Source organism: Pristiophorus japonicus, chromosome 21 (genome assembly GCF_044704955.1).
Source record: "Pristiophorus japonicus isolate sPriJap1 chromosome 21, sPriJap1.hap1, whole genome shotgun sequence".
In the NCBI taxonomy this organism is placed as follows: domain Eukaryota; kingdom Metazoa; phylum Chordata; class Chondrichthyes; family Pristiophoridae; genus Pristiophorus; species Pristiophorus japonicus.
Genome location: NC_091997.1, coordinates 34763696 through 34783996, shown reverse-complemented (window position 1 = coordinate 34783996; position 20301 = coordinate 34763696). Strand labels below are relative to the sequence as shown.

The 20301-nt window shown below is 47.6% G+C and overlaps 1 protein-coding gene across 15 annotated transcripts in view; it reads left to right on the top strand.

Annotated features, from left to right (window-relative positions):
- Window positions 1-4988: 4988 nt before the first annotated feature.
- Window positions 4989-20301, top strand: part of odad4 (outer dynein arm docking complex subunit 4) — an 83013-nt gene continuing 67700 nt past the window's right edge. For 12 of the 15 annotated variants that reach the window (XM_070864603.1, XM_070864601.1, XM_070864604.1 and 9 more), the window contains exons 1-8: window positions 4996-5174; window positions 5943-6074; window positions 8535-8688; window positions 10388-10449; window positions 11520-11688; window positions 14189-14410; window positions 15746-15953; window positions 17231-17317. In XM_070864603.1, coding sequence (XP_070720704.1) covers window positions 5052-5174; window positions 5943-6074; window positions 8535-8688; window positions 10388-10449; window positions 11520-11688; window positions 14189-14410; window positions 15746-15953; window positions 17231-17317 — 1157 coding nt within the window. In that variant the 5' untranslated portion in view covers window positions 4996-5051. Of the gene's footprint in view, window positions 5175-5942; window positions 6075-8534; window positions 8689-10387; window positions 10450-11519; window positions 11689-14188; window positions 14411-15745; window positions 15954-17230; window positions 17318-20301 lie in introns of all 15 variants that reach the window. The other 3 variants (XM_070864592.1, XM_070864591.1, XM_070864605.1) reach the window with 2 other exon arrangements.

Genomic DNA, 20301 nt, shown 5'->3' with positions numbered 1-20301 from the left:
TGTGGTCACTTCAAGTTGGTTATTGGATTGTTGGAAGGTGACAGTCCAGATTGAATTCATTACCTGGACTAGAACTCCCAGCATCTATGGTTCATAGTTATGCAAATAGTGTGATGAAATGTCTTCTCTTTTTGTCTTTGAATCTATTTGAGGAAACTTGCACATCTTGTGCTCAAGTTGCAACTACATTTGGATCTGCCGTGGTTCGGTTTGTAGCACTCTCGCCTCTGAGTCACAGGTTCTGGGTTCAAGTCCCACGCCAGAGAATTGAGCAAAAAGTCTCGGCTGACACCTCAGTGTAGTACTGAGGGGCGTACCGTCTTTCAGATGAATTGTTAAAACCGAGGCCCCGTCTGCTCTCTCAAGTACCCATAAAAGATCCCATGGCACTATTTCGAAGATGAGCAGGGGAGTTATCCCTAGATCCTGGCCAATATTTATCCCTCAATCAACATCACTAAAAACAGATTATTTGGCCATTATCATATTGCTGTTTGTGGGAGCCTGCTGTGTGCAAATTGGCTGCTGCGTTTTCTACGTTACAACAGTGACTACACTTGGGTGGGGAGGACACAAAAAATCTTCAAAAGGACATAGACAGGCTAAGTGAGTGGGCAAAAATTTGGCAGATGGAGTATAATATTGGAAAGTGTGAGGTCATGCACTTTGGCAGAAAAAAATCAAAGAGCAAGTTATTATTTAATTGGAGAAAGATTGCAAAGTGCCGCAGTACAGCGGGACCTCGGGGTACTTGTGCATGAAACACTAAAGGTTTTGTATGCAGGTACAGCAAGTGATCAGGAAGGCCAATGGTATCTTGCCGTTTATTGCAAAGGGGATGGAGTATAAAAGCAGGGAAGTTTTGCTACAGCTATATAGGGATTGATGAGGCCACACCTGGAATACTGCATGCAGTTTTGGTTTCCATATTTACAAAAGGATATACTTGCTTTGGAGGCAGTTCAGAGAAGGTTCACTAGATTGATTCCGGGGATGAGGACGTTGACTTATGAGGAAAGGTTGAGTAGGTTGGGCCTCTACTCATTGGAATTCAGAAGAATGAGAGGTGATCTTATCGAAACGTATAAGATTATGAGGGGGCTTGACAAGGTGGATGCAGAGAGGATGTTTCCACTGATGGGGGAAGCTAGAACTAGAGGGCATGATCTTAGAATAAGGGGCCGCCCATTTAAAACAGAGATGAGGAGAAATTTCTTCTCTCTGAGGGTTGTAAATCTGTGGAATTCGCTGCCTCAGAGAGCTGTGGAAGCTGGGACATTGAATAAATTTAAGACAGAAATAGACAGTTTCTTAAGTGATAAGGGGTTATGGGGAGTGGGTGGGGAAGTGAACCTGAGTCCATGATCAGATCAGCCATGATCTTATTCAATGGCGGAGCAGGCTCGAGGGACCATGTGGCCTACTCCTGCTCCTATTTCTTATGTTCTTATGTTCTTAAAAGTACTTAATTGGCTGTAAAGCGCTTTGGGACATCTTGTGGTTGTAAAAGGCGCTATATAAATGCAATCTTTCTTCTTTCTAGCAATTAATTAGTTCACTACAGAGGACTATCAGATAGCCTTTTATACAATGTCTGTCCAGAAAGATGCCATTGTTTAAGAATTGAATCATCAAGCTGAGAAGGAGACAGGGCGAATGTTTCACTGACACCATTGCACCAGGCATTTCAGCCTGGGTATCGGATGTTGGTGTTGCTTGACAACTTCAAGCTCAGAGCTCAGCTGATAGAGAAATAAATACAGGAGCTTTTACCCAGCTCACTCACACCCTTTTCACTAAACAGTGGATGTGGTGTATTTGGACTTCCAGAAGGCATTTGACAAGATGCCACATAAAAGGTTACTGCACAAGATAAAAGTTCACGGGGTTGGGGGTAATACATTAGCATGGATAGAGGATTGGCTAACTAACAGAAAACAGAGAGTTAGGATAAATGGTTCACTCTCGGGTTGGCAACCAGTAACTAGTGGGGTGCCGCAGGGATCAGTGCTGGGACCCCAACTATTTACAATCTATATTAACAACTTGGAAGAAGGGACTGAGTGTAACATAGCCAAGTTTGCTGATGATACAAAGATGGGAGGAAAAGCAATGTGCGAGGAAGACACAAAAAATCTGCAAAAGGATATAGACAGGCTAAGTGAGTGGGCAAAAATTTGGCAGATGGAGTATAATGTTGGAAAGTGTGAGGTCATGCACTTTGGAAGAAAAAAATCAAAGAGCAAGTGATTTATTTAAATGGAGAAAGATTGCAAAGTGCCGCAGTACAGCGGGACCTGGGGGTACTTGTGCATGAAACACATCAGGATAGTATGCAGGTACAGCAAGTGATCAGGAAGGCCAATGGAATCTTGGCCTTTATTGCAAAGGGGATGGAGTATAAAAGCAGGGAAGTCTTGCTACAATTATACAGGGCATTGGTGAGGCCACACCAGGAATACTGCGGCAGTTTTGGTTTCCATATTTACAAAAGGATATACTTGCTTTGGAGGCAGTTCAGAGAAGGTTCACTAGGTTGATTCCGGAGATGAGGGGGTTGACCTATGAGGAAAGGTTGAGTAGGTTGGGCCTCTATTCATTGGAATTCAGAAGATTGAGAGGTGATCTTATCGAAACGTATAAGATTATGAGGGGGCTTGACAAGGTGGATGCAGAGAGAATGTTTCCACTGATGGGGGAGACTCGAACTCGGGGGCATAATCGTAAAATAAGGGGCCGCCCATTTAAAACTTAGATGAGGAGAAATTTATTCTCTCTGAGGGTTGTAAATCTGTGGAATTCGCTGCCTCAGAGAGCTGTGGAAGTTGGGACATTGAATAAATTTAAGACCGAGGTAAATCAGTTTCTTAACCGATAAGGGGATAAAGGGTTATGGGGAGCGGGCAGGGAAGTGGAGCTGAGTCCATGATCAGATCAGTCATGATTGTTTTAAATGGCGGAGCAGGCTTGAGGGGCCGTATGGCCTACTCCTGCTCCTATTTCTTATGTTCTTATGTTATCTAAGAAAAAATGTAGCTTAAAGTGTCATACAGCATTGAAAAAGGCTTCAAGCTTTGTAACACATTTTGCAGCTTCAGTAAAATACTATGATTTTTCCATCTGCTGTTACTTCACTTTTGCTTAATTTTATTTCTTAATAAACCCAATTTGTAGTTTGTAGCCTGGGAGTCACCATCAACATCCTGGGGGTCACCAATGACCAGAAACGTAACTAGACCAGCCACATAAATACCGTGGCTATAAGAGCGGGTCAGAGGCTGGGTATTCTACAGCGAGTGTCTTACCTCCCGACTCCCCAAAGCCTTTCCACCATCTACAAGGCACAAGTCAGGAGTGTGATGGAACACTCTCCACTTGCCTGTATGAGGGCAGGTCCAATAACACTCAAGCAGCTCAACACCATCCAGGACAAAGCAGCCCACTTGATTGGCACCCCATCCACCATCTTCAACATTCACTCTCTCCACCACTGGCGCACCGTGGCTGCAGTGTGCACCGTCTACAAGATGCACTGCAGCAACTCGCCAAGGCTTCTTCGGCAGTACCTCCCAAACCCACGACCTCTATCACCTCGAAGGACAAGGGCAGCAGGCGCATGGGAACACCATCACCTGCAAGTTCCCCTCCAAGTCACACACCATCCTGACTTAGAAATATATCGGCCGTTCCTTCATCGTCGCTGGGTCAAAATCTTGGAACTCCCTCCCTAACAGCACCTTCACCACACGTACTGCAGCGATTCAAGAAGGCGGCTCACCATGACTTTCTCAAGGGGCAATTAGGGATGGGCAATAAATGCCGGCCTTGCCAGCGACGCCCACATTCAGCAACAAATAAAAGTAAAATATATGGCCTGTCCATCAGCTGGAGAGGATTTGAGTTATGGTTTCCAGTGCATATATCGGCAATAAACCCATTTACTCGGTGCATGTGACCAAGCAAGTTATTTTGCGGGTAAGGCCAGGTTCAGTTCCTGGGGAGCATGGATTTGCCTCTGGGTGTGAAAGAAAGAATTTGCAGAGTGCCAAATCATTAACCCATTCATTGAGAATTTAACTCCATCACGGATCAGAAGTTGCAGAGTTCTGGGGTCAGGTATCCCGATTCACTCTCTGCACAGGGGAGAAATAACATTTATTACAGAATATATGCTCACATACAAAATATGAAACATTTTTTGCATTAAATATAACCCTAGAAATTAGTGTGTGAAATCGATAGTGTTTCGAATGTCATCTCACCATTGAATGCTTTGAAAGCCTCCCAGGCAAATTCCTAGGCTATTATCTTGGCATTTTATAAATTTTACACGAACATTTAAATTGCAAAGTTGGAGGTTTTACTCCCAACAGTGATTGTGTTTCCTGAACAGGCCCCGGCAGCTCAGGTTTATTCCGGTCACCGATTTCTCAACTTTTGGGTGAAACTTTCTTTTAGTTCTTAATGAAACCGATTGAATCAATCGGCACTGAATGAAAATAAGTTCATGCCCTGCAACCCCTCGGCTAAAGGAGACCCCTTACACCGGGGGGATTGATTATATAATACTGGCATCAGCCGGTTGACAGCAAATAGAAATGACATTGACGAGAAGGCGGAGCGTCCCCTTGAAGGAACTGGCCCCGCATCCGGTTGCTAGGGAGTTGCTAGGAGACAAATTGGTTACATTACAAACAAATTGTAACAGCGAGAAGCCCTGGCATTAAATTCCAGAAACAACCGGGGAGAGAGGGGGCCAGAGAGAGGGAGAGAGACAGAGAGGGAGATAGAGAGGGGGAGACAAAGAGAGGGAGGGAGAGGGAGAGCGGGAGAGGGAGAGAGGGAGAGGCAGAGAGAGACAGAGAGAGGGAGGCAGAGGGGGGAGACAGAGGGAGAGAGACAGAGAGGGGGAGAGAGAGAGGGAGAGAAACAGCGAGAGAGAGACAGAGAGGGGGAGAGACAGAGAGGGAGACAGAGGGAGAGAGACAGAGAGAGGGGGAGAGAGAGAGAGAGAGAGACAGAGAGGGGGAGAGAGAGAGAGAGAGGGAGATATGGCTGACGATGATGAAGAGGTTTTGTCGGGCCCAGTCTGCTCCTACCTCACCTACAAGTCGGAGGGGGACCGGTTGTACATGCGGGGAGAGTATGAAAAGGCCATCCAGAGTTACACACACGTAAGTTAAAGTCGAAGTTGTCCAGCCACACGGCAGTAAACACGTTGACTAGTTTAACCAATGCAGGCGGGCTGTGTAACTTTAAGAGCCGTGTACTATTTCACAGACCTGCAGGGTCTGGGCGGTAATGCGGGGCAGAGGGCTGTGTCAGCGGCGATTTCCAGTCCCGATTGTCCTTTGTTCCTTGGGGAATGGGGGGAGGGGACAGAAGGGTGAGGTTTAGTCGGGTGCAACTTCCTATCAAGTGTTTCCCAACTCACAGCCCTTTGCCCAGAAGCAGAATTCTTACTGCGGTTTGTTCAGTACTAACTTTTCCAACCTCTCCTCATAATTGAAGTCCCGCGTCCCTGGTAACATCCTGGTAAACCTTCTCCATACCCTTTCTAGGACCTGCGGTGGTGTCCTCTCGCAGATGAGGGTGGCCCTATACAGTACCTGCCCTGGGAGTGTTTGATGGGACAGTGTAGAGGGAGCTTTACTCTGTATCTACCCCGTGCTTACCTGCCCTGGGAGTGTTTGATGGGACAGTGTAGAGGGAGCTTTACTCTGTATCTACCCCGTGCTTACCTGCCCTGGGAGTGTTTGATGGGACAGTGTAGAGGGAGCTTTACTCTGTATCTACCCCGTGCTTACCTGCCCTGGGAGTGTTTGATGAGGTAGCTTCACTTTGTTTCCATTCTCCAGCACGGTTATCATTCATCTTAATGAATGCAAAAAATGGGTTTAAAATCTGCTAGATATTGAAGCTTGTTGAAATTTCCATTGCAGGCTCTTCAACTGGAAGCGAAGAACAGGAACTGTCTGGTTGCCCGCTCACGATGCTACCTGACAATGGGAAACACCACTGCTGCTCTAAAGGATGCTGAGGCCTCCCAGCTTGGCAGTAAAGAATTCGACAAGGTAACATTGATTAAAAAAAATCATTTAATTTCTTTTGGCACTGTGCCCAAATGGCCAGTCTTTTGTGTGTGATTCTGGACAGTTAGCATCATCAGGCTAATCAAACACAGAGTGTATCACAATCGAGCCCAATCCTCTGCTGACAGGAGCTCCACACCACTGGACCACCCAGATTGGGTTTACTAGATAGTGTCCTGGGACCCCTTGCATCCATCTTTACGAGAATGGTTCCAGGGATGAGGGACTTCAGTTACCTGGATAGACTGGAGAAGCTGGGGTTGTTCTCCTTGGAGCAGAGAAGATTTGATCGAGGTGTTCAAAATCATGAGGGGTCTAGACAGAGTAGATGGAGAGAAACTGTTCCCATTGGTGGAAGGGTGGAGAACCAGAGGACACAGATTTAAGGTGATTGGCAGAAGAACCAAAGTTGACACGAGGAAAATCTTTTTAAAGCAGCAAGTGGTTAGGATCTGGAATGCACTTCCTGAAAGGGTGGTGGAGATAGACTCAATCGTGGCTTTCAAAAGGGAATTGGATAAGTTCCTGAAGGAAAAAAAAAATCAGGGCTACAGGGAAAGGGCAGGGGAGTGGGACTGGCTGAAGTGCTCTTGGAGAGAGCCGGCATGGACTCGATGGGCCGAATGGCCTCATTTTGTGATGTAACCTTCTATGATTCTATGTTTGTGATGCCCCTCCAAGTCAAATAGTGCAAGTAATTGTCTAGGTTCAAATACAAGGATCCCGTATGCTTTTTTAACCACTTTCTCAAACAGCCCTGCCACCTTCAGCAATTTGTGCACATATACCCCCAGGTCTCTCTGTTCATGCACCCCCTTTAGAATTGTACTCTTCAGTTTATATTGCCTCTCCTCATTCTTCCTACCAAAATGTATCACTTCACACTTTTCTACATTAAATTTCAGCTGCCACGTGTCTGCCCATTCCACCATCCTGTCTATGTCCTCTTGAAGTCTAGCCCTATCCTCCTCACTGTTCACTACACTTCCATGTTTTGTGTCATCTGCAAATTTGAAATTGTGCCCTATACACCCACATCCAAGTCATTAATATATATCAAGAAAAGCAGTGGTCCCAGTACCAACCCCTGAGGAACACCACTGTGTACTTTCCTCCAGTCCGAAAAACAACCGTTCCCCACTACTCTCTGTTTCCTGTCACTGAGCCAATTCCATATCCATGCTGCCACTGGCCCTTTTATTCCATGAGCTTCAGCTTTGTTGGCAAGTCTATTATGTGGCACTTTATCAAATGGGGTTCATGCACCCCCTTTAGAATTGGACCCTTTAGTTTATATTGCCTCTCCTTATTCTTCTGCCCCCAAAATGTATCACCAAAATCCAATCCGGTCCTTACCTGATGTTGAAATACTTGCACTTTTCAGCAAGAGAGAGGGATACGAAGCAAGAACCCTGTCTGATTTCCCAGCCCTGGTCCATGGACCTGAGGCCACTGAGCCATCACCACTGCTGTCCCAGCTCAAATAAGCGAACTCTGTTCAGACCAACCTGGGATGGCCCAGGTACTCGCAGAGATAAGCTCGGAGCTTTGGGGAGGACCTCACTAGAGGCGCACTTAAAGTTGGCATCCCTTTGGTGAGGGGGTAATTAAGCCTGTGACTGCCCCCATGGTGCACCATATTGGCATTGTGCATTGTGCTGCATGCTAGCAACATAACTTTAAAGCCAGTAATCTTTTAATAATGAAAGGTTACCCAGAAGCAAACCAAGCACTAGTGTTTATTTCTAGAGGTATAGAATTGAAAAGTAGGGACGTTATGCTAAACCTGAATCGAACCTTGGTTAGACCACATTTAGAGCACTGCGTACAGTTCTGGTCGCCATATTATAGAAAGGATATGGAGGCACTGGAGAGGGTGCAGAGAAGATTTACAAGAATGATACCAAAAATGCGAGGGTATACATATCAGGAAAGGATGAACAGGCTGGGTCTCTTTTCTCTTGAAAAAAGATGGCTGAGGGGTGACCTAATAGAGGTCTTTAAAATGATGAAAGGTTTTGATGGAGTGGATACAGGGAGAATGTTTCCACTTGTGGGGAAGAGCATAACTATAAGATAGTCACCAAGAAATCCAATGGGGAATTCAGGAGAAACTTCTTTACCCAGAGAGTGGTGAGAATGTGGAACTCGTTGCCACAGGGCGTGGTTGAGGCAAATAGTATCGATGCATTTAAGGGAAGGCTGGATAAACATATGAGGGAGAAGGGAATAGAGGGTTATGCTGACAGATTTAGATGAGGAAAGACGGGAGGAGGCTCGAGTGGAGCATAAACGCTGGCATGGACTGGTTGGGCCGAATGGCCTGTTTCTGTGCCGTATATCCCGTGTAATTATCATAAGCATCTTGTAAAGGAGCCAAATGCTTATTAAAACGAATGTATAAAAAGGGAGTATTTCTGATAAATATTTTTGCCTTACTAGGGGCTTTATCGAAAGGCTGAGACCCTGTATGCTAAGGGTGAGTTTGAACTCGCTTTAATGTTCTATCATCGAGGACATAAACTCCGTCCAGACGACCACACTTTCCGGCTGGGAATTCAGAAGGCTCGGGAGGCTATCGACAACTCGGTTGGAAGTAAGTGTGTGTTTTGGGAGGGAATAGCCTCTGCCCTGCCCCTCGCTCTCTGTTCCAGTGGCAGGATTGCGTCTCACCCGGAGCCAGGAGCTCAGGTAAATGAGCCGACCGCCTCCCGGACACCTCTGCTGCTGCACAAAGGCACGGTGGCAGCATCCTTTCATTCTCATTCTCTTCCATTCTGTTTCTCAACCGCAACCGCTTAAAATCCTCCAAGGTTCCTCACGTGCCTTCAGAGCCATAGTTTGGATCGTGAGCGGGGCGGGGGGTGAAGGGAAAGTTGAGGTTGGGGGTTTAGGACAGGAAAACCCCTCGATGAAGAGTCGGGATTATAAACGGCTTTTGAAAGCAAGGGGGGAGGTGGTGGCATGGAGGGAGTTAGAGAAGGAGATCCAGTTGGCTCCTCTGCTCTGTAAATGAGGGGAGACAAATTGGAGGGATTTAATATTCAGAGTTTGACGAATGATCCGAGGTTCTGGGCGGCTGCAGAGCAGTTAGACCCTGCCCAAAGACTTAAGGGGAGAAATTGGGGTAATTTGTGCCTCTCATTAGCGCCCCCAGAGGGTGTTAACGGGGCACAAACAGCTTTTTGCCCAGGCGTGGCGTCGCTAACGACTCCCGCGAAACTCCGCAGTAACCGGTAGCGCCCCGCTCCGCCGGCAGTGACAACATCATCACCGTGTGCATTGACCCGTTTTCGGCCCTGAGCAAAAATCCGGTATCACTTCCTGAAGCTGCGCCGAGCGATGTCAGCGGCAGCTTCAGGGGGCGCGTGTATGGCTGGCGGGCGGTACTAGTTAAAGGGGAGCTGGGGTGCGTGTAAATTTAAAAAAAGGCCGACTTACGTGTTGCCTCCTTGAAGGCAGGGTCTGTGCCGTGATCTGGCAGCCCCGGTGGTCCAGGTGGGTCCCGCACAGTCTGCAGCTTGGCCCTCCCCTTTAATGACGGGGGTGGGGCTTTTCTACGCGGCTGCACACGTCCCAGTGCGTCGCGCTGCGGCCCACTCCCTTTGCTCCCGCCCCTTGACGGCCCACAGATGAAGCGGAGCCCGTTTCTTTACGCTCCACTTCCTCGCGGGGCGGTAACCCCAATTTCGCGCGCAGGGCGGGACGTCCCCGCCTGCTGCATGTAGTCCCACCTCGTGGATGTTACCGCCTCCAAACAGGACTCTCCGCAATTCCCCGGCCTTAGCTGTTACACGGCCATGCTGGGCACCGGGGTGCATCATCGGCATCATCATACCTCTCCAAACTCTAGCCGCTCCTTCGCCCCTCCTGCTGTGCAAGTCACAGCTGTGTAACAGAAAAACTCTTCATGCAACGAGTGGTTAGGATTTGAAATGTGCTGCCTGATAGACTGGTGGACACAGATTCAATAGTAACCTTCAAAAGGGAATTGGATAAACACTTCGAGAAAAAAATTGCAGGGATATGGGGAAAGAGCAGGAACTAACTGGGTTGCTCTTCGACAGAGCCAGAGCAGACTCGATGGGCCGAATGGCCTCCTTCTGTACCAGTCTACCTACAAGAACTCTTGAGTTGCGTTTGACATATACTCCATGCAATTGGGGGCGGGGGTGAAAGGAAATATGTAAACCAAATGAGATCAGCCCAGAGCCCTGTTCAGACCTCAATAGCTGCTGTTACCTCCCAACGACAACACTCACTCATTCACTTAATGATTCATTCAATTCACACAGGCCCTTCCTCGGTGAGGCTGGAGACTACAGGGGACATGTCGTTCTTTTACAGACGGGAGGAGGTGAGCTGTTACATTAAAGCTTTATTGGGAGCCGAACACCTGGAATAGTTCTGGAAATCATGAGTGTTCAAAAAAATATTCATTTCAAAATGTTTCCCTCCGCAGATCGGATTAAGTGTGGTACTTGGATCAGGAGGGGCTATTCCTCCCCGTCTCCTGTAGGTGGCTCACCCTCGGGTACAGTCCCATGGGTGGCAGTCATCCTTCAGCACCTCACCATTCCTTCATGTGTAGTCTAGAGAGAGTGTCGGCAGGCTATCTGAGGTGGGGTTCAGGGATATAGAAAGATGGTCAGACAGTGGGGGTGAGGGATATGGAGAGAACATGGGGTTGAGGATTGAGGAGAAGGTGGGGTTGAGGGATTGGGGAGAAGGTGGGGTTGAGGGATTGGGGAGAAGGTGGGGTTGAGGATTGAGGAGAAGGTGGGGTTGAGGATTTGGGAGAAGGTGGGGTTGAGGATTGGAGAGAAGGTGGGGTTGAAGGATATGGAGAGAAGGTGGGGTTGAGGATTGAGGAGAAGGTGGGGTTGAGGGATTGGGGAGAAGGTGGGGTTGAGGATTGAGGAGAAGGTGGGGTTGAGGATTGAGGAGAAGGTGGGGTTGAGGATTGGAGAGAAGGTGGGGTTGAGGATTGGAGAGAAGGTGGGGTTGAGGGATATGGAGAGAAGGTGGGGTTGAGGATTGAGGAGAAGGTGGGGTTGAGGGATTGGGGAGAAGGTGGGGTTGAGGATGGGGAGAAGGTGGGGTTGAGGGATTGAGGAGAAGGTGGGGTTGAGGGATTGAGGAGAAGATGGGGTTGAGGGATATGGAGAGAAGGTGGGGTTGAGGATTGAGGAGACGGTGGGGTTGAGGATTGAGGAGAAGGTGGGGTTGAGGATTGAGGAGAAAGTGGGGTTGAGGGATTGGGGAGAAGGTGGGGTTGAGGGATATGGAGAGAAGGTGGGGTTGAGGGATATGGCGTGGCTGAGTGAGGCTGAGATCAATGCCCTATTGCATGAGGTCTTGCTTAGTTTCCCTTGTTGCTCCAGGACACGGAAAATAAACTGATCGCGCTTTCTGTCTCTTGCTCAGAAAGTGGTGCCGAAAACCAAATCGCAGCTGCGACGGCAGAAATTAAACCTGAAGCAACAGAGCAAGAAACAGGAGCAGGGAGAGCCGAAAACCAACAAAACGGTGCGCGTGCTGCTGGGTGAGCTGTACGGGGACAAGGAGTACCTGGAGAAACTGCTGCTGGACAAGGGTAAAGAGCCAGTCTCAGTTGGCAGTAGAAATATATTCCTGGTGTGGTTCTCAGCACTGCTCAAGCAGTGTTAACGCAGTGAAGGGAGCAGCATCATTTAGAATCATATAAACATAAGAAATAGAAGCAGGAGTCGGCCATATGGCCCCTCGAGCCTGCTCCGCCATTCAATAAGATCATGGCTGATCAGATATTGGCCTCAACTCCATTTTCCTGCCTGTTCCCCATAACGTGACTCCCTCAGGTGGATGTAAAAGATCCCGTGCCACAATTTTGAAGAGGAGACAGTGCAGTACTCCAAAGGGGAAAAGGAGTCCCCAGTGTCCTGTCCGATAGTTACCCTTCAGTCAACACCTAAAACAGATGATCTGGTCATAATCTCATTGCTATTTGTGGGAGCTTGCTGGTTCTGTGGGGAACTGGGTAGACAGCTAAAGTTCTGACTGGCTGTGCCATGACAACAATAATTACACTTCAAATGTACGTCACTGACAATAAAGTGCTTTAGGACATCCTAAGGCACTATATAAATGCAAGTTCAATCTTTTTGGGAAGATTTTCTATGTTAAAGGCCTGATATAAATACAAGCTATTGTATTTATATCAGGCCTATTTACTCTGTCCGAGGGGTCTGGACAGAGTCGATAGAGAGAAACTATTCCCATTGGTGGAAGGGTCGCGAACCAGAGATTTAAGGTGATTGGCAGAAGAACCAAAAGCGACATGAGGAAAAACGTTTTTACGCAGCGAGTGGTTAGGATCTGGAATGCACTGCCTGAGAGGGTGGTGGAGGCAGACTCAATTTTATCTTTCAATAGGGAGTTGGATAAGTATCTGAAGGAAAAACAATTGCAGGGCAACGGGGAAAGGGCGGGGGAGTGGGACTAGCTGAGAGTTGGCATTGGCTCGATGGGCCGAATGGCCTTCTTCCATGCTGTAAACATTCTCTGATTCTAAGTTGTTGCTGTTCAGTCATTGGGCCACCAGAGGGAACTCAGGGTCCTTTTAAATCCACAAACCGTTCCCATTTTTTCATTTCTGAGAAAACTATCGATTGAATTTTTGTTTTTGTGAACTACGAGACTCTGCGGAAAGCTCGATTGATAACTCACTGATCCTCCTGAAATGAGGGACAGGCAGACGAAATAAGTACGTTGCTAAAGTTCTGTGGGGCTGTGTCACCGTGGGGTGGGTCTGAGAGGCCGCAAAATAATTCCCCACACGGAGTGGGAAAATAATTAGAGAAAGGGCCCCCCCCACTTCACCCAGCCTAGCAGCTGCTGTTAGAGTGCGATAGATGGAAGCCTGAGGGTGTGTAGCCTGTCTCCCTCCTGTCAGCCGCGGCTCAGTGGGCAGCACCCTCTCATCTGAGTCAGAAGATTGTGAGTTCAAGTCCCATACCAGAGACTTGAGCTCAAAGTCTAGGCTGACACTTCAGGGCAGTTCTGAGGGAGTACCGCACTGTCAGAGGGAGAGTACTGAGGGAGTGCAGCACTGTCGGAGCGGCAGTACTGAGGGAGCGCCGCACTGTCAGAGGGGCAGTACTGAGGGAGTGCTGCACTGTCGGAGGGGCAGTACTGAGGGAGCGCCGCACTGTCAGAGGGGCAGTACTGAGGGAGTGCTGCACTGTCGGAGGGGCAGTACTGAGGGAGCGCCACACTGTCTGAAGTGCAGTCCTTTGGATGAGACGTTAAACCAAGGCCCCGTTTGCTCTCTCAGGTGGATGTAAAAGATCCCACGGCACTATTTCGAAGAAGAGCAGGAGAGTTATCCCCGGTGTTCCGGCCAATATTTATCCTGCAACCAACATAACTAAAAACAGATTATTTGGTTGTTATCACATTGCTGTTTGTGGGAGCTTGCTGTGCACAAAATTGGCTGCTGCTTTTCCTACATTACGACAGTGACTACGCTTCAAATAAGTACTTCATTGGCTGTAAAACGCTTTGGGATGTCTAGTGGTCGTGATAGGCGCTATATAAATGCAAGTCTTTCTATTCTTTTCCTGTTTTCCCAGTCAGCCAGTGCTGCAGAGAGACGGCCAACCAAGAAAAGCAGCGAAAAATAATCTTAAAAATGCTTCCGGCCTGACCCAGTGGGTAAATACACCATCTCCATTCCAGCTCTGTGTAGAGGCACTACAAATGACCTTAGTTACCCAGTGCTGGGGTGGAGGAGGGGTGGGGAATCAGCTGGAGATCCTGCTTCTGATCTCCCTGTGACTCCTGCTGGAAGTTGCACGTGTTGAGCAAGGACTGTCTTTGGCTTGACGACGATGCCTGTCACAGTTGAGCAGCCTGCTGATATTCAGTCTATTGAAGTTACAGCAAGGCATGACATCCTTCACACCAGTGAAAGACAGAGCATTCAGGAGAGGAGGGGAGAAAGTCCAGGGTGGGCTTTTGGGGCATTTCACTGTAAGAATTGTTGATGCATTTTTCTTTGTTGCGAGATTCATAGAGCAGATATTTCCCATTTCTCTATCCCGTGGTGAAATCAGAATTGATGAAGACGAACACGGACAGTGGAGGAACCATCCAGGATCTGATAATGAGCGGAATCACATTCCTCGACACACGCACCGAGTTCTGGAGGCAACAGAAGCCGATCTTTGCCCGGGAGCGCGAGCGGAGAATGAAGGAAATTAGCTGGCAGAGCAATAGAGCGAGAGAGTCGGAACAAACCATTTACATCCTCGAAGCTCTGCTGGACATCGACGTATGTACGTGACACACACAGGGGCATCACATCAAGGGTCGGACGGGGTACACTGACATCCAGAACCAAATACCCGCTTAGATCGTATCATATCCGGGCGACTGATGTACCAAGGAAGCATTTTTAGTGTGAATTATGCACTGGTCAAAAGAAGATCTCCCAATATAGGCATTAGTGTCGGTTATAGTGCGATAAGATATATAGTCTCACTGCCCCATCAAACACTCCCAGGGCAGGGACAGCACGGGGTTAGATACAGAGTAAAGCTCCCTCTACACTGTCCCATCAAACACTCCCAGGGCGGGTACAGCACGGGTTAGATGCAGAGTAAAGCTCCCTCTATACTGTCCCATCAAACACTCCCAGGGCGGGTACAGCACGGGTTAGATGCAGAGTAAAGCTCCCTCTACACTCTATCCCCCTTGCAATAAAGGCCAACATTCCATTGGCCTTCCTGATTATTTGCTGTACCTGCATACTAACTTTTTGTTTTTCATACACAAGGACCCCCAGGTTCCTCTGTACTGCAGCACTTTGTAATTTTTCTCCATTTTAGTAATAATTTATTTTTTTATTTTTTCTGCCGAAGTGGATAACCTCACACTTTCCCACATTATACTCCATCTGCCAAATTTTTGCCCACTCACTTAGCCTGTCTATATCCCTTTGCAGTTTTTTTTGTGTCCTCCTCACAATTTGCTTTCCCACCCATCTTTGTATCATTAGCAAACTTGGCTGCATTACACTCAGTCCCTTCATCCAAATCATTAATATAGATTGTAAATAGTTGAGGCCCAAGCATCGATCCCTGTGGCACCCCACTAGTCACTGTTTGTCAATCGGAAAATGGCTCATTTTTCTCGACTCTCTGTTTTCTGTTGGTTAGCCAATCCTCTATCCATGCTAATATATTACCCCCAACCTCGTGAACTTTTATCTTGTGCTTAGGGGATCTACGATGAGGCATGCAGTTGTGAGCCTAATGGATGAGCTGGTAATGTGTAGTGTGATTGTTAAACCTTTGTTAATAAACCAACTAGTTCTTAATAGCAACGTATTGCTATGACTGCTTAAGCAAAGAACCCACAAAGCAAATATGTTACACTGCCCACCACAGTCAAATAGCCAACTGCCGCTCACTCACTATTTAGGTTCCCACAGGAAGATCAGCTGAGGTGCCGAAAGATGGGCGGCGCTCATGGAAACTGAACCCCACTTAGAGTCAGCGAGGGAAATAGTGGGGGGGGGGGGGGGGAGAAAAATGGAAAAGCGAGGAGAATGAATAATGCGGAGCGAGTGCTGTGACTTGGGGTTCAGTTTTTGTTCCTGTTTTTCTCAGTGTTTGCCGATAGGTTTTACGAAGAGTGTAAGAATAAGGCCACTGAACTGGTGCACACTGTGGAGGGATGGCCGAAGAAAGTGGTTCCCAACAAGGCGGAATTCCTCGGGAATCTGTACAACACCATCGGAATGGCTCAGATTGAGCTGGGGGACATGGAAGGTGCTCTGAGAAGTAACCAGAAAGATCTACAGGTCGCAAAGAAATAGTGAGTGTGATCTGTCGATCGTCTTGTTTATTTTCTGCATGTTTATTTGCTCCGCAACTTTTGAAATGCCCACACTGGCGGTGGGAGCTGTCCCCTGCTTTGCCGTGACAGTATGAACCCTGCGGCTCCCACACCACAGAGGCCATGCTACTCACTCGGGCTAGCTGATCTTCGGCAGAGTGGCAGTAAGGCTGCCACAGTTGGCCGCAGCGCAGCGCAGCGCCCCTCGGGGTTTACTGAGCGGTGGGGAGAATATCCGGAGACAGCAGCTGGGGAATTTAAATTCAATGAAATAAATCTGAAATAAAAAGCTAGTATCAATGATGGTGACCATGAAATTACCGGATTGTCGTAAAAACCCATCTGGTTCACTAATGTCTTTTAGGGAAGGAAATCTGCCGTCCTTACCCGATCTGGGCCTATATGTGACTCCAGACCCAAAGCAATGTGGTTGACTCTTAACTGCCCTCTGAAATGGCCCAGCGAGACACTCAGTTGTATTCAAGATGGCGGCTTACCATCACCATCTCGAAGACAATTAGGGATGGGCAATAAATGCCGGCCTTGCCAGCGACGCCCACATCCCAGGAACGAATAGAGAAAGTAACTAGCCATTCTTGATTGCCAGGCAGTGATGCCTGCTGCAAAGTGTTGTGTGAATGTTTGATGAGGACTGGTTGGGACTCACTGTCTCGATTCACACATAAAGAATGGCCACCTGATGGAAGGGGCAGAGGGAGCCAATGCCTTCATTAGATGAGTGAGGGAGAAAACCCGAATGGACTAAAGTATTTTCTTAAAAAAAAAATCACTCCACCATTGGCGGTCATGCATTCAGCTGCCTAGACCCTAAGTTCTGGGATTCCTACTTAAAAACGACCTCTTTGACCAAGCTTTTGGTTACCTGTCCTAATATCTCCTTATTAGTGGCTTGGTGTCAACCTTTTGTTTGATAATGCTCCTGTGAAGCGCCTTGGGATGTTTCACTACGATAAAGGCGCTATATAAATGCAAGTTGTTGTTGATGCTGCACAATGGGTGTTGTGTTGTGTCGCCACACTGCCAGGAGGAGGTTCTGAATGCAGCGCGATGAGGGAGCGAAAACTAGAGGTTCTCTCCCCATCACATCCAAAAGAGGACTAGCAGAGACGTGAAAGTGAGTTGACAGCCCGCCTGCCCCGGGAATGGGCCCCCAGTCCAGCCAACCAACCTGAACAATTGTATGCAATAAATTTATTTAAACCATTTTTCACAATTGTTTGTAAAATTGTAAACAGCGACAGCAGTGACGGAAAGTCAAGAGCCCTGGACAACATCGGCAGAGTGTACGCAAGGATCGGAGAATTTCAAAAGGCCGTGGATGCGTAAGTTTGACGCGTGGCACTGACGTTTCTACAGGGGTTACCCTGAAAATCCACGGATAAAGCACTTTACCCCTGGGGCAGCGCATCGTGTTTTGAATTCTGAAGGTATTTGCAAGGTAACAGGGCACAACGCTAAGGTGAAGTACTGACTGCTCTTTGGTCCTGGTACAGTATCATAGAATCATAGAAATTTGCGGCCATTTCAGCCCATTGTGTCCGGACCGGCCGACAAAGAGCTATTCAGCCTAATCCCACTTTCCAGCTCTTGGTCCGTAGCCCTGCAGGTTACGGCACTTCAAATGCACATCCAAGTACTTTTTAAATGCAATGAGGATTTCTGCCTCTACCACCCTTTCAGGCAGTGTGTTCCAGATCCCCACCACCCTCTGGGTGAAAAAATGTCCCCTCAAATCCCCTCTAAACCTTCTCCCAATTACTTTAAATCTATGCCCTGGTTGTTGTAGCTCCTCATCACAGGTTTGGTGCTGGTGGAGGTGGAGAAAAGTGTCCATCACAGAGTGTACCCCACACTTGGACTTAAGGTCATAATCTCGGCTGCACTGCGGGATTGCTGCATTGTCAGAAGTGACATTAAACTGCCAGTGTAACGATCCCATGGCATGATTGGAGGGACAGCAGAGAGCCCTGGCCAACATTCACCCCATAACTAATGCCATTAAAAACCAGATTATCTACTCATTCATCTCATTGTTTGTGGAATCTTGCTGTGTGCAAAAACTGCTGACATTATCGACAGCTATTGGCTGTGAAGGGCTGTGAAGACCTTCGGGAGGATATATTGGCCTTGGAGGGAGTGCAGTGTGGGTTTACCAGAATGATACCTAGACTTTAAGGGTTAAGTTATGAGGAGAGAGTACACAAATTCGGGTTGTATTCCCTAGAATTTAGAAGGTTAAGGATCGAGGTTTTCAGGCTATTAAGGGGAACAGATAGGGGAGATAGAGAGAAACTATTCCCACTGGTTGAGGAGTCTAGCATCAGGGAGCGTAATCTAAAAATTAGAGCCAGACCTTTCAGGATTGAAATTGGGAAACACTTCTACACCCAAAGGGTGGTAGAGGTTTGGGACTCTCTTCCGCAAACAGCAATCGATGCTGAGTCATTTGTTAATTCTAAATATGAGATTGAGAGCTTTTTGTTAACCGAAGAAATTAAGGGATATGGACCAAAGGCGGGTATATGGAGTTAGGTCACAGATCAGCCATGAATGGCGGAACAGGCTCAAGCAGCAGAATGGCCGACTCCTGCTCCTAGGGATGTTCCCAAGAGATGTGATGGATCACGATATTCTTGGAAGTTTTTTCACTCTCTAGTTGTTCACCCCTCTAACATTAAATGGCAAATAAGGTCTGAACGGATCCTTCCAAAATTTTTGCTGCCGACACCGTTGGGTAAATCCACCAAGTGGAGATGGGAGCAGAAAGCAACAAACGGACAAAGATAGATTCAGTGAGTGGGCAAACAGCAGCAGCTCAATGTGGGCAAGCGTGAGGTCATCCACTTTGGACCCGAGAAAGATCGATCAGAGTATTGTCTAAATGGTTAGAAGCTGGAAACTGTGGGGGAGCCAACAGATTTAGGGGTCAAAGTGCAGAAATCACTAAATGCTAGTGAACAGATACACAAATAATCAAAAAGCCTAATGGAATATTGGCCTATATTTCAAGGGGGCTGGAATATAAAGGGGTGGAAGTTATGTTACAGTTAAACAAAGCTCGGATTAGACCACAGCGTACTGCGCTCAGTTCTGGGCACCGTAACTCAGGAAGATATATTGACCATGGAGGGGGTACAGCGCACATTCACCAGAATTGTAAAAGGGTTAAATTATGAGGACAGGTTGCACAGACTAGGCTGGTATTCTCTTGAGTTTAGATAAACGGGTGATCTGATTGAGGTGTTTAAGTTGATTAAAGGAATTGATAGGTAGATAGATAGAGAGAAACTATTTTCTCGGGGGGAGGGGGGGGGGCAGGAGGTGCTGTGGGGGGAGTACAGAACAAGGCGGTTCATTTTAAAATTAGAGCCAGGTCGTTCAGGGGTGATGTCAGGAAGCATTTCTTCACACAAAGGGTGGTGGAAATCTGGAACTCTCTCCCCAAAAAGCTGTTGAGGCTGAGGGTCGATTGAAATTGTCAAAACTGAGATTGATACATTTTTGTTAGGTAAGGGTATTAAGGGATATGGAACCAAGGCGGGTAGATATCGATCAGCCATGATTTAATTTAATGGCGGGCAGGCTCGAGGGGCTGAATGGCACTTTTCCTGCCTATATTCCTATAACTGTGGGATTCTAGTTTTCCCGAAAGGGCCTTGCTTTATGTTAACTGGACTGTTGCTATTGTGATGTTTATGTGGTTAAATATATCAGCCCATTGTGTCAGAACAACAGTGCACGGTTCGGTGCAGTACTTAAACAGTGACTGGAATCTCTCGGGTCCATGCTCCATCAGCTGATTTCAGCTGGTTGTTGGAAATGGCGCAACCATTGGCTTCAGCAACTTAGGCTAGGAAGAGGCAAATTCAGCCAGGTTTCCTCCTCCTCTCCACCATCTGATGATCTCTTGTCAGAAAGCTTGTATGTGTCTGTGTGGACATCAGATGAGGACAGGATCAGGCTCGGATGTGATGGCTGATTAGCCTGTAAACACGCACCGTCTAGACTCAGACACGAAGAATGGGCTGGGAGCAAGCACAGCATCATTCCAGCTCCTCTGACCGAGATCTGCTGACCCAGGATAGACCAAAGGCTGAAGTCGGGACCTTCCTAGTCTGTATAGCTGGGTTGTCACGGTGTCTGTCTGGTAACCACATGGGGCTCAGTGCCACGCTGGTGGCGTCTGTTCAACCCCGTGCCACACCAGGTAGTATGACTACCAACCGAGCCACGACAGAGGTGTTTGTTGCCCATTTTATCAAATTATAATTTTCTTACGGTTTCTTTTAAGAAGTCCTGCTTTTGG